Raw genomic sequence first — 14,941 nt, 5'->3', positions numbered from 1 at the left:
AATCATCAAGTGACACTTTTCACTGAAAAAGAGGCACCACAAGACCTGTCTTAAGGAGGGGATGAGGTGAGAGGCAAATGTTCTGCAGCATTGACTCAGGTTGGACAATGAGAAGAGGAGGTGAGAAGCAGAATTTGGCGGCAATTTTTGTGCAGGAGCAGGAGAAAGGTCTAGAAAGTTTAGGATGCAAGCTTGGAGTCATGTTTTAGAGGCTCTTGAAAGTCAATATGCACAGCTTGGGTGCAATTCTGAAGGTGATAGGGAGACACTGACCAGCAGGGAGAGGAAATGCCTCCATCAGAAGTGTGTTTTGAGGAAAAGAAAGCAGGTGGCTGTGGGCAGGATGGGATGTGGAAGGGAGGGCCCAAGAGTAGGTCTCTGCAATGATTCAGGCAAGAAGTAACAGGAAGGCAGTTTTAGGAGGGATGGAAAACACTGGGATTTTACCGAAGATATTTAGTGTGAGGAGAGAGAGGGAGGGCCAGGGACTCAGATCCTAGAACTAGCTCCCCAATACCACGAGGTGGTCTTTTGGAGCATGCCCACCTGAGACCCAAATTTTCTTCCATCACTATCCCCCTAAACCTTAATTATAGAGGTTTACGTACATATATTTAAAGGGACAGGGTCTGCGTTTTTTGGTGCCCCCTAAAATTCCACTGTAGTACATGAATTTTGCCAGCTCTTCTTTCCAAAATGGAACCCGCTTGTATGGAAACCAGCCTCCTCATCAAGGTAAAGACCAACAATCAGGACTCATGCCTGCCAGTCTCAGGGAGAGATGGTTGCTGTGGACAGCGGCACACTCAGGAGCCTGGGGCACTGAAAAAATTCCAGCCTGGGGATTCCCTCATGCACTTAGGCATATCAAGTTCTCCTTCAGGGGCTCAGTTTTCCTCTCCATTAAATAGGAATGATCCTGTGTCCCAGGTAGGAAGTGAGGGAATCCGGCAGATGACCTCCCAGTTCCCTCAGCTCTAAAAACCATGTCTCTTAGCAAAATATTATCATGTGCATTAGCTGGGGAAGAGCTGGATGGAAAAGTGTTTAAAATTTACATGTAGGGCCTGCGTTACTACAAACCCATTCCGTTGCTCCATTATTGCCTGCCCAGACCCTGAGTTTTTATTAAAGCCCCCAAAGACACCCAAAGTCCTGGGAGCACTTAGCAAACAGGCCACTTCTTCCATCCTCATGCCAGATCCGGTCGTTCTGTGTGCCATCTGCCACCAAGATCTCATCTCTGAAATCCAATCAAGCGGGACCCTTGAAGATCCAATCAAGGGTAGGCACACACAGATGACTAACATGTCACCATGCATCCTGATACTCAGAAATGACTCTGAGCTTGGGCAGAAGGTAGAGTATGGGTGGTCTCTGTGTGCACAACCACCAATAGAATTCATTTCAACCCCTCTTTCTTGTAAAGCCAGGGCTCTTCATTCGGAAATGGTCCTCAGTCCATTGCCCTCCCACTGTGTCCATGACCTGCAAACTCAACGCATTGGAGATGTTGGGACCTCTGAAACGCAGAGTTCCTACCGGGTAGCAGGGACCAAACACAGATGCATGACACATAATTGATCGTTGCATCCCCGGCTTTTTCTTTAAGCTATGCCTCTGTGCTACATTACCAGGACTGTTTGCGCAAACCATCTTCCTTGCATGAGACTCAGCCACCAGTGCTGAGTGCTTTCACTCTAGATTGATGGCTTCCAAACTGGCAGTGAATCAGAATTGCCAGGACTGCTTCTAAAAACACAGATTCCCAGGCTTTATTGTGACACTCTGGTTCAGAACACTGGCTTATGGAGAAATGCCCCTTTCAGGTTTTTAATTAGTTTCCCTGGGGACCTGAGGCACAGGCTGGTCTGGGACCAGGCACTGGATGCTCTCTGAAGTTCCTCTGTGCTCTCAGCTTTTGGTCCCACCTGCCCTGTGTTGAACTTGCAAGGCAGTCTTTGTAATGACCTGCTTGGTCAATGACCACGTGCTGCTGGTCATTGCCCCTCCTGGATCACCATTGGACTAGCGTTGTGACCTGCTGGGAAGCACTTCACCTCTTTCTTTTAACATCTCTCTCCATTGTCTCTATGACGTTGTAACCTCTGAATAAATCTGAGGTGAGCTGTAAAAGGTGGCCAGTACTTGTGATTCCAGGATAGTCTTCCATCTGACCTTAACGTCACTTGGGAGTCATTTAAGAAGAGCTTCCACTGAAGGAGACCTATTTCTCTCCCAAGCTCATCTATCTCCATCCACCACTGACTTATTGTCTAGACCACAGTCTCGCTGTCCGGCAGCTAGTGGAGTCCAAGCACGTGGTCGTACATGCTTCAGCTAACTGCAAACTAGGAGGAGACAGAAGGGGAGGGGAGGGTGACCACCTTCCTGGGAATGGAGCGGCCACAGAACTTGGCCAATCCTAAGTTTCGTTTTAGCTTCTCACACTGATTTCCCAAATCCAGACTGAAACCAAAAGCAAAGGAGGGAGATTGCGAAATCAGGGAGATTTACTGACTGCAGTCTTTGATCTCCCTGCAGAACTTGGCCGTGGTGCCTCTTGGTGTCTGTCCTACCTGGGAATCTGTCTCTCATTGCTTCTGCGCCCAGAGCATTCTGTGCCTCTGGTTCATGTGAGGACCCGGGACCCTCATTCTGCTCTGTATCCAGGAGACGCACTACTTCCTCATGGACAGCAAAGCTCCTGCTGTGGTCCACCTCTGTCACGTGACCTCATCGGGAACCATGAAAACTGCTAAGGGAATGCTTCTGTCCAGTAGCCCACACCTGGGGCCCCTCCTCTAATCACTGCACCCACTTGTTCTGAATATGCATAACAGGTAACTTACTAAATACCTACCATATGCTAACAACTCCCTTTTCCTGTGTCAACTTGTTTAACTCACACTCATTTCACTGAAAAGGAAACAGATACACAGGTTGAAATATGCATCCAAGACCTGGCAGTCTGACTCCAGAGTGCATTCTCGTGACCACCATCCTGCTGGTCCTAGAGCAAAGCAGCAAAGAACTCTTTCCAGCCAATTCCTAGATGTCCAGTTCTCAGACTGGACTCATTTCAAGAAGATAATCATGGAAGAATAAAATGAAAAAAAAAGGAGGGATCACAAGTATCTCCTGGCCTAGAAGTGGGCCACATGTCACAAAGCTGGGGTCATCCCTCGACCTGTGCCCGTGGAGGACTTCAGTAAAGAATCGGATCACTATTTCTCATAGCACGAGATAAGGCCTCACTGTCTTTCCAACCACCCTCTTGGGTTGAAACTGGCACTGAGGCCCCTTGCCATCCCTGATCTTGGGCATTCCCACATTCTCTATATGAGGCAGGGTGGACCTGATGGAATCTAGTTAGGTCACATAGCTACTTAACAAGCAGGCCAGGATTCTGCCTGTTTGACATTCATCTCTTGCTTTCTACAAACCCACTCGTTGTCCTCATAAGGGACTTTAGCTGCTGTTTCTATTTCTTGCTTCCAGATGTGCCCTTATTATCAAGCCACATCACTGGAGAATAAATATAACCGGGACTTTTTCAGTGGAACGGTGGCCTTGTGTGGTTTTTGTGTGGATCAGTGCTATGTGACGCAACGGGCAGGGACAGTCCCAAACACTTTACAAAAAGCTGCCATCCTAGAGGCCTTAAGTTCTGTCTTCTTTAAAGAGGAAATCCCGAGTCAGGCTATGTTTCCAGTGCGAGAACTTCTGCATCATTGAGAGGATACTGTGTTTTCAACACAGAGAATAAACAAAAGGTAGAAGTCCTAATGTCTCTTGTAAATAAATAAGAAAAAATAACTGAACTCCCAAACCAGGGAGGCTATCAGATAATTCACAAAATAAAAACGTAATCCATTGAACATGCACGTAAGCATATCCACCAGTAATAAAAGTTTGAACAAGCAGGTACTGGAATGATTTCTCTTTACTTCTTTCTTATCGAGGTAATACTCTCCTACCATAAAGTGCAATACAGATAAGTCATTTTTATACTTATATGCATTCCACATATCCACCACCCAGATCAACATTTGTAGAGCTTTTCCAACCCCAGAGCCTCCCTTTTGCCCTCACATGCTCCTGCCAGTTCATATCTATAAAAGGGAGTCTCTAGGCTGAATCCTATCACTATAGGTTAGTTTTGCCTATATACATGATAATATTTTATTAACAAAGCATCGTACATTTTTGAAGAATAATGTATTAGTTTTCTACCACTGTCATAATAAATTAGCACAAAATTAGTGGCTTAAACAACATAAAAATTACAGCGCTGGAGGTTGGAGGTAGGCCTTGGGTCTCATCACACTAAAATCAAGACATTGGCAGAGCTGTGTTAATTCCTAGAAGCTTTAGAGGAGGATCAATTTTCCTGATCATTTGGCTTGTTGGCAGAATTCAGTTCCTTTGGGTCATTGGACTGAGATCGTCATTTTCTTGATGGCTGTCAGGTAAGGGCTGTTCCCAGCTTCTAGAAGTTGCTATAATCCTTGACCCAGAGCCCCCTTCTTCCATCTTCAAATCCAGTAATGTGGACCAAGTCCCTCTCACTTTGAATCTCTTCTTCTTCCATCTCCTGTCACTGAAGCATCAGGAAAGAGTCCCACACTTCTAAAGACTCATGTGAGTAGATTGGACCCAGCTGGAGAAGGCAGGATACTCTCCTCCCAGGTCCATACCCTGACTCACATCTGCAAAGACCGCTTTGCCAGGTAAGGTGACATATTCTCAGGTTCCAGGGACTAGGTGAGGCTAATTAGAGCGGTGGTGGTGTCCGTTATTCTGCTTACTATAAATAGTAAATGTTGTCCAGAGTAAAACTTTCTAGAAAGTGCTATGGTGATATTCAAAGCCTCAGCATTTTATACTTTGTGATATATCAATTCCAAACCTACAGAAATAAATAAAGACATAGGCAGGGTTTTTAAACTGGCTTTTTCATCATAATAATAATTAAAATTATTTTTTAAATGAAAACATAAACAATATATATACCCAACTATAATGAGCTTTATATAGAGGACCAATATGAGGCCTTTAAAATTCAAGCAACTAAGGGATATCAAATGATTTGAAAGAGTATATGACCAATGTTAAGTGAATTAAGCTGTGAATATCATCATGTGTGCATTTTGTCTATATATGTGTATATGGATATATGGGTATATGTATGTGTAGATATACAAAAACACATATATACATATATGTTTACATATGTATATGTACATGCAGTGAAATTAAGAGAGAAAAGAGGAATAAAATAAAAATATCAGCTCAAGTTCAATCTCAGTATTTAAAATTCAAATAGGGTGACCAGCTGTCATGACTGAGACGACACTGAGGGGTTTCCAGGGATACTGGACTTGTAGTGCTAAAAACGAGAAATTCTAGGCCAAACCAGGACAAGATGGTCACCCTAAATGCAGGTATGTTTCGTCCTCATTTTTAGGCACTTCTGTATATTTTTTATGTTTCCTACAAAAAAGAGTGCAATCATTAAAAATCACTAAAAGTCCTTCAGTGTTTTGTTCTGAGGTGGGGAAAATGCCAGAGTCTGGACCTGGGAAACATGCCAAAAGTCATTCTTAGATGTTACAAGTCCTGGCAATGTTGCAGACGAGTGAAGAAGTGTGCTACCATCCACAAATGAGAGACCTGAATTTCAAGGGCAGCTTCTGGAGGAAGCACGGTATTCCCGCGGATGGCAGCAGACCCTGGTTAGCAAACGAGTTGCAACAGAAACCTCCGCTTCTGTATGACGAGAACCACCTTGGAGATCAGAATAGGGAAAACAATTGAATTAAAAACCATGAAGCCAAACTTGAACAAGTGGCAGCTGCAAACTGCAAGAAGAATTTCTTATTGGCGATCCGTAGTCTGGAACGTGGCCAGCATTGCTGCTACAGGTGGGCGTGTGCGGGTGCACTTCCGGGACGGTGCTGACATCACATCTGCCCGCTGCCAATCACCCGTGTTGGCAGATGCCTTGAGAGGGAGGTTTTACGTTTTCAGTTCATTCATATGGTGGAATACATTAGTGTGTATCATACTGACCTGAAGTTTCTACAATTGACTTAACGTTATGCATTCCTTTTTTTTTAAGCTAGAATAAAAACTAGTTATTTTTGACATAAAGATCATAAAACACGTTTGGTCCAGAATGTTATGGGGTATAATATAATATCAAATTAGGTAGACTACACGGTCCCACTGAAAAAAAAAAACAACACTGATAAAACAAAACAGCGACTGTTTTGTATGTGAGGTGGAACATTTAATAGCACAAAGGCTCCTTCACAGTGCTTCATAGTTACTAATGTAGAGGTTCTTAGCCTTCACGAGTTTAATTGTGATCTTCATAAATAATGAAATAAAAATATTGCTCTAAGGGCCAATTAACACCTGTATCCGTTAAGGGCTTTATCATAATTTCCCACTTTACTGAGTTGATGTGGATAACCTTGTGTGGCAGTCATTGGTACAGTTCCCTGACATTTAGATAAAAGTCACTTACGGAAGGAGAACAAAAATAATACATCATGTTTGATTTAGAATGCCAAGAGGTGCACTGAAGATGATGAAACTATTTACATTCACCAATCTGTTCCAAGTTAAAATTTAAAAAATTAAAAAGAGTGGACTATTTTGAATGTGAAGTAAAAGAAATCATTTAATCAAAGAATGTCACATAGAACAGTCACTTCTTTGCAAAGTTTAACAGTTAATAAACTGAGGTAGATACCACGGAGCAGGTGGTAGTGACTAGAGATATCCCCTGAAATTTTCAGTTCTTATTCTTCTGTCACATGGTAGGATTAGCTTTCCATGCCATCTCGAAGACAGGCAAGCTGTATGACCCACTTTGATCAATAAAATATAAGCAGAAGTGACATGTGTCACTTAAGGCAGAGGCCTTTAGAGCTATTACAAGAACCCCCATGTCTCTGACCTGCCACAGTGACCAGGGTATTCCTGGTGATAAAGACAGCCCGAGTGAGGAAAGACTAGAGCAGTACCAAAGCCCTTCACTCACTTATTAGTGAAGGAACCCCTGGAAGCTGGGTAAGAGGCACCCCATGTGATGTTGTGCTGTGCTCTGCTATACCACACTGTTCCAGCAGGGACAGAGTAGGGTGAGGCAGCACCTAGAATCCACACTACCAACCCAGCCAGGAAGCGGGGATCACAGCAAATGCCCCCCACATAACCAGCAGAGCAGGCTCAGAGACTTTAATCCACATCCCAGTGGCTCCCAGCAAAGACCCAGGAACAACTGAACAGCTCACTATTATTAAGACAATGTTCTAGTTGCCATAATAGCACAGTCTTGCCCTCACATTGAGTCCAGTGACCCTGCTTACCTCTCTTTCTCACATCCAGCCCATAGCCCCAAACACCATTCAGGAGTTTATCCTAAAATCCCATCGATTGCATGGAGTTATAAAGGACAGGAATAGACATTACTAGTTAGTTTGTTGAGTCTCAGAGATCCCCTGTGCTAAGAAAATCTTAAGCATTGAGTGGGAATGATGGTTAAGAGCTTGGTGGCATAAGCTATATATCCTCGAGCCCAAATAGAATCTGTTCATGCTGTTCTTATTAAGACCCATCAAGTAATCCTCCTTGAAATCATGTACATTCCAGCTGGGCCCATAATCGTTTCTCCCTGCAAAACAGACTTTCAGACACAAAACATTGGAAATCTGGGGTCCTCCACTAGACTGAGACCCTACCTGTACCAGGGACCAAAGAGGCCCAGTGCATAACTAAGCATGGTGCCTGCATCTCTGAATTCTGGTATCAGTTCTTAACTAAATTTTCCAAGTGACTCTGGGCACATCATTTTCCTACCCTGTGCCTCAGTTTATACATCCGTAAATGAGACATTTGAACTAGGTTAATGGATCTGATTAAAAATCACTCAGCGCACTTCAAAAACAGAATCTAAGACATTATCTCCAAAGATTCTCACTCATTATACTGAAGTGGTTAAGGCATATCTTACCAATAATTGCCCAGAGAATCCTGATATTATAGGTGGATCTGGGGACTAGGACATTAGATGGTCCCTGGGGTTTTGGAGCACCTCACTGCAGTCTTCTACCTGGTCTTTGTCTTCTAACTTTGAATTTCAAAATGGTTTTCGTTCAGACATGACCACTGACCAGTCTTGGTTTGTCATGTAGTCGCTGTACAATCCATGACAAATCATTTCACTTCCATAATTCTTTCCCTCATTTGTAAAGTGAAAAGATTAGTGAAATTAAATGCAAATGTCTCTTCCAATGCAATCTATAATTGTGTGACCACTGAGGACACTGGAGACTGAACTGGAAAATGAACGCAGCAATTCTGATTCCCACGTGCTCTCCCATTCCCATCACATCCCTTAAGAACCACCTAAAAATTCAGATCTATTTCCATACCAAGATACTCATTTCCTGCCTGCTACTCACAGGTTTCTGACCTCAAGCTCCCCTTTGCAGCCACTGACCTGTAGGTGGATTGTCAAAACTGCTTCAAGAATTTGTTTGCTGGGAAAGCACTGTGGAGAAGGGAAAGGGAAGAGGCAAAATGACCACTTCCTTGAACGACACAGCCAGGCTGCTGGACAGACATGAACTTGCATGGGCTAAAGTTTCGTTTTAACTTTTTTATGTTTGGATTTCTTGATTTCAGTTTAAAAACAAAGCAAGAAAGGGAAATTGCATAATCAGAGTGACTTGCCAGCTAAGAACTCTGAACTCCCTGTAGAATTAGGCCTGCTGCTCTTTGGCATATCAACACTGGGATCTGACCCCCATCTCTTCTGAGACCCCACAACATTCCATTCTTCTGGTTCATGGCAGGACGTCACTTCTCTGTTTCCAGGAGACTCTTTTTCTTTCTTCATCTAAAGTGTAGGCATTTCGGGAGGCCTGTCTTTATCACATATCTTTGTTTGGAAATGGTTTTGGGGGGAACTGGTAAAAGAGACCAAGAACTACATTTTGAGTTCCTTTCTAGCTTGTTCTAGACAGAACACTCATTTTATTTGACTATTGCTAATGGCTACCTTATTGCACGTATTACCATACGCCACTCACTCTGCAAAGTAAATTTTCAGTGTTAGGTAGTTTAATATTCTCAATAAACTTCATTTCCATATAAGAAAAACAAAGAATAGGTAAAGAATTTGAACTACAAAGAAATTAGATTACTTGTGCCTTCTCTGACATAGATATTAACTAGTAATCCTAGTATCTAAATCCAGACTTTTAACTACCATGCTGTACTGTCTTTCCTAGGGCTGACAGCTGAAAACACTTGTCTGCAAGTTCCTGGCATCCCAGCCTCTCTGGTTTCTGATTGGATCATTTGCAGATAATCATACATAAATTAAGTTACAGAAGAGCTTAAATATGATTTAACCCTAGAAAAGAAACTATGTTACATGGGAAGTACCAATTCCCACTGTTGTACCCATGGCAGACATCAATAATCAATCATGACTTTACATTCAATACTCAAATGAAGGCTTATTGTTTATTTGTTTTCCCAACAAACCTTTCTGGTCACGTACCATAAATCCATCAGGTTAATACATGATTGAAAACTATTTACCATCCCTAAACTTTTCAAAAATCCATACTTTATAGATGAGGACAATGAACCTCAGAGTCAAGATTAGTTCATGGTCACATTGGGAAAGTCATTAGCTAGTTATTGGCTAAATCAGGATTAGACTCAAGACATGCAATTTATTTCTATTCATTTGATTATTCCTTTTTGATTCCCAAGAACTATGATTTCCACCATTATTTCTGTCATTTGTTTATAGATGCATTTTCCATACGAAGACTGCTCAGCGGAGAAATTAAAAATGAGGTCTTCAGGGTATTTTGTAAGACAATGATTTTATTTCCAAATTAAAAAGATAAGCAAATTTGACCTGTTAGCCTACACAGCCCCATAGAGATCAGTGATACATAGTATATCTGGCAGGGGGACTGTCCCCAAAGTGATCAAAATCCTGCCATCCTGGAAGAACCAAAAGAAAACTATAGGCCATCTTATGAACCTAGATACAAAATCCTCCACAAAATATTAACAAATAGAATTCAACAATGTTTGAAAAGAATTACACAACACAATCAGGTGGGGTTTATTCCAAGTACACAAAGATATCAATATGATGATACCAATAGAAAGCATTTGACAAAATCCAACACCCATTCATGAAAAAACTTTCAGCAAACCGGGAATAGAGAGATGTGTCCTCAACTTAATAAAGACCATCTACAACAGGCCTACAGCTAACATCATATTTACTGATGTAGAAACAATGAAATGATGTTCTTAATCATGAAAAAATGCTTTTCCCCTAAGACTGGGAACAAGGCAAGGATGTTCCCTCTAACCACGCTTATTCAAAATACTGGAAGTCCTAGCTAATGCAATAAGACAAGACAAGAAAATAAACAGGTATACAAATTGAGAATAAATTGAAAAAAAAAGGTCTTTGTTTGTAAAAGACATAATTGTCCATGTAGGAAAAGAAACACACACACACACACACACACACACACACACACACCCCTCCTGCACAAAAAAGCAATTATAGCAAGGTATCAAGCTACCAAGTTAATACATAAAACTCAATTATTTTTCCACATACCAACAACAAACAATTTCAACTTGAAATTAATAACACAATACTATATATATATTAGGACTAAAATATAAAGTACATTGGAATGAATCTAAGAAAATCTGTATAATATCAATATGTGGAAAACTACAATAATTTTAATGAAAGATTAAAGAACTAAGTAAATAGAGATCCTATGTTCATGGATAGGAAGAATCAATATTGAAGAAGCAAAGATAATTCAATAGAAAAGGAAATCTTTTCAACAAATGGTTCTTGTCATCCACATGCAAAATAAAATAAAATAAAATAAAATAAGAAGAATCTAGATACAGATCTTATACCTTTCACAGAAAGTAACTCAAAATGGATCATAGTCCTCAATGTAAAATTCAAATCTATGAAATTCTAGAAGATAACATAGAAAAAAATTGAGATGACTTTGGGTTTGGTGATGACTCTGTAGACACAACACGAAAAGCCTGATCCATGAAATTAATAAATTAATAAGTTGGACTTCATTGCAATGAAAAACTTCTCCTGCATGAAAGACACCATTAGGAGAAGACAAACCATAGACTGTGAGAAAACCTTTGTGAAATACACATCTGTTAAAGGGTTTGTGTCCAAAATATACAAAAAACACTTAAAACTCAATAATGAGAAAACAAACAACCCAATTTAAAAATAGTGACAGGCCTCATCAGAGACACCCACCAAAGAAAATATGCAAATAGAAAATTGGCATATGAAATATATTCAACATCATATGTCATTAGGGAATTGCAGATTAAGACAATCAGAAACAACTACCCACCCAGGAGAGTAGCTAAAATCCAAAATATTGACAATAGCAAATGCTGGTGAAGATGCAGAAAACAGGAATTCTCATTCTTTGCTAGTGATAATGAACAATGCATTGTACAGCCACTTTGGAAGACCCTTTGTCAGCTTCTTACAAGGCTAGACATAGTCTTACCATATCATCTAGCAATCACACTCCTAGATATTTACCCAAATGATTTGAAAATTTACGTCCACATAAAGGCCTGCACAAGAATGTTTACAGCAGCTTTATTCATAATTGCCCCCAAATGGAAGCAACCAAGATGTCCCTCAATAGATGAATGGTTAAATAAACTGATACACACATATGATAGAATACTATTCAGCAATAAAAAGAAATGAGCCATGAAAAGACACAAGGGAAGCTTAAATGCCTATTTCTAAGTGAAAGCAGCCAATTTGAAAAGACTACATACTGTATGGTTCCAACTGTATGACATTCTGTAAAAATAAACATATAGAGATATTATAAAGATCAGTGGTAGCCAGAGATTTGAGAGGAGGAGCACAGGGGAGTCTAAGGGCAGTGGGATTTCCAAATGATACCGTAATGGCAGATACATGAGGGGAGGCGAGTAGAAGAGGTCAGTGGTTTGCAAACCTAGCTCCTTCCCTTCCTTCTCCACCCCTACCCCCACTGTATGTAAACAAAGGGAACTGAAGGCCTTTCTCAAACAGACCCATTCTACCTGCATGAAATATTGAGTTTCTCCTTATGATTTCACTGGAAAGAAAAATTAGTGTCTAAATAAAATATTTGGAAACACCACCCTGCAAGATCAGTATGTGCTGTCCAATTCTCATGCTCCATAACATAAGATTCCATGGCATTAAAACTTGAAGATTTTCCCGGACTCCACCATTCTGCCAGGGTTGTATCAGGCTACCTGTGTGGGGTTTTACAGGAGCCTGACTAGTTTAGGATGCCAGGGACCTGAGTCTGATGTAAAGTACAGTCAAAGACTTAAAACCCAGTCTCAGGTCTCCTGGGCCCCAGAGAGGGCCAGATCTTTGATTGTCTTCACTTCACTATGACTTCAGCTTCCATTCTTCCTTTCCAACAGAACATTTTCCATTTCAAACATTTCCATTTCCATATCCTTAACATTCCATTGAGGTCACTTCCTGTATTTCTCTTGGTACAACGACATACCCTTTCACCTCTACTCCACATAGTCTAAGTGAATGATAGAAACTGTTCAGCTTCCTTCTTCCAGCGTTTGGAAATCACCCCCAGGATCTGGTGCCTACTAAGCATATTCAAAGTCTTACTTCATGCCCCCGCCCACACACTCTGCTCTCTATAAAAGACAGGCAGGGTGTCCAGAGGAACAGCGAGGCTGAAACCAACCCAGGAACTTCCATCTCTCACACCCAAGCTCCTGTGCTTCCTTCTGCCATGAAGGTCTCCGCAGTGCTTCTGTGCCTGCTGCTCACAGTGGCCACCTTCAGCATCCAGGTGCTTGCTCAGCCAGGTAAGGCCCTCTCTTCCTAAGGCTTACCATTTTAACTGTTGTAGGTACTACCATCCCAGCATGCTTGCTGCATAGCCTACATTACAGAGATGGAGAAAGTGAAACCAACAGCAGAGATAAAAAAGAGCTGTCATGGCACAATTAGCCAGACCCAGAACCAGATGCCCAGGCCACTGAGGCCAGTCCCCATGGTCCTTCCTGACACCAGCTGGAGAAGAGACACTAAATGCAGCCACTACCTCAATGACCCTTACATTGTTTGGGGATGTGACACAGAAGGAAGGACCATTTCTCATTGTGGATGTGAAGAACATTTCAGGCAGTAGTGCAGAGGAAAAAAATTAGTGCTTGGGGTTTCAAATTTTGAATTACAGGCAGCCATGTAAGAATAATAAGGACCCAGGGGCCTCTCAGTGTATGACACCAGTTGGCTTTAGAGCCCATGGGGACAGAAAGCTGGGAAGCAAGTTCTTAGAACTTATCTTTTTGGTGTCAGTGGTTTTGGATCAGTGGATCCTCCTAATGGCACTACTGGATTAGTCTTGTCACGTGAGATTTCTCCATTCCAAGTCAACAATGAGGGTCCCCAGACTCCCAAAGAGGAAACTGACTCCTGGGCACCATTTCATCTGTGGAATGTGAACTAAGGCACTGGACTTGGGAGTGCCCAGTGTTCATTGGAACTTGTATGTTTGTTTTGTCTTTTCCTAGCTTCTCTACCTGCCCTTGCAAATGCATGCTTATGATGCATTATAACTGTATCATTCTTTGCAAAATGTTTTTCAGGTTCAGTTTCCATCCCAATTACCTGCTGCTTCAGTGTGGTCAAAGGGAAGATCCCTATGCAGAAGCTAGAGAGCTACACAAGGATCACCAACATCCAGTGTCCCCAGGAAGCTGTGATGTGAGTAGATCATGCCCTGGAACCCTCCACCAAAAGTTCTATCTGAGTTACATACAAGGGAAAGATATCGGGATGCATGTCCAAATGAGTCAGATAAATATACCATCTAATCCAAAGGAACTTTTACCCCATGGAGAAACTGAGCTCATGGGAGGGAATCCATACTCTGTCCAGGCTAACCTTCTGGGAGCTTGGCCAGATCATCCAAGTTCTTTCAGCCAGGAGCTTGAGGGCTTCCCCTGGGACAAGAGCACAGTTTCCTTTTGAGGACTTTTCCTCCCCCACCTGTCCCCATCCAGCCCCCTCACCCAGAGAGAAAAAGCTGCTCAGGTTTAGGGTCCAACAGGCCACATTCCTGGACAAAATCCTCAAGGTGCTCCATCTAACTGCCCTCTCTTCCCTCCACAGCTTCAAGACCAAAACATCCAGAGAGATCTGTGCTGACCCCAAGCAGAAGTGGGTCCAGGATTTCATGAAGCGCCTGGACCAAAAGTCCCAAACCCAGAAACCTTGAACCTTTATACCCAGACTGGAGAGACAGAGCGTGAAGAAAATCTTATTTATTTTCCCCCAACCCTCCCCAAGGGCAGAGTGATATTATTTTATTACAATCCCAACAATAGCACTTTGTATAATAATTTAAAGCACATTTCTTAAATATTATTTAATTATATTTAAGTTATTGATGTTTTGACTTTTTCTGATATAAATGTTAGCAAATGTAAAGTATAAAATCTGGTGGCATGTTTTCTTTCCTGTGAACTCAGTCAAGTTCATGGCAGGATGTCATTGTTCTCCCTCCAACCTGCCTACAGTATTGTCAGGTCCTTCCATGGATCATCAGAGTGAAACACTTCTGAATTCTTAGAAAGTCAATGCTCCTGTACTGCTGTGTAGTGTTGTTGAAATTAATGTTATTTAATGACTATATGGCAATTTCAAAGAAAAAATATATGACTTTAAACTTGTTCTTTTTTTAATGTTTATTTGTTTAGTTTTGAGAAGGAGAGAGCACAAGGAGGGGAGGGACGGAGAGAGGGAGACACACAGAATCTGAAGTAGGCT

General features: G+C 41.7%; 1 protein-coding gene across 1 annotated transcript; it reads left to right on the top strand.

The window, feature by feature from the left end:
* The first annotated feature begins 12,806 nt into the window (after positions 1-12,806).
* On the top strand, positions 12,807-14,478 carry LOC125926807 (C-C motif chemokine 8-like). Its single transcript, XM_049636639.1, has 3 exons — positions 12,807-12,972; positions 13,759-13,876; positions 14,285-14,478. The coding sequence occupies exons 1-3, from the start codon at positions 12,897-12,899 to the stop codon at positions 14,388-14,390; spliced, it is 300 nt and encodes a 99-aa protein (XP_049492596.1). The 5' UTR covers positions 12,807-12,896; the 3' UTR covers positions 14,391-14,478.
* The last annotated feature ends 463 nt before the right edge of the window (positions 14,479-14,941 follow it).

The sequence above is a fragment of the Panthera uncia genome, chromosome E1 (assembly GCF_023721935.1).
Source record: "Panthera uncia isolate 11264 chromosome E1, Puncia_PCG_1.0, whole genome shotgun sequence".
NCBI lineage: Eukaryota > Metazoa > Chordata > Mammalia > Carnivora > Felidae > Panthera > Panthera uncia.
The sequence above is the reverse complement of the archived record's forward strand: the minus strand, read 5'-3'. Positions and strand labels throughout refer to the sequence as shown.

Coding starts and splice junctions, on each gene's coding strand:
- LOC125926807 (XM_049636639.1), top strand. CDS start 12,897: ATGAAGGTCTCCGCAGTGCTTCTGTGCCTGCTGCTCACAGTGGCCACC. Junction 12,973..13,758: donor CCAGGTGCTTGCTCAGCCAG/GTAAGGCCCTCT, acceptor AATGTTTTTCAG/GTTCAGTTTCCATCCCAATT. Junction 13,877..14,284: donor TGTCCCCAGGAAGCTGTGAT/GTGAGTAGATCA, acceptor TTCCCTCCACAG/CTTCAAGACCAAAACATCCA.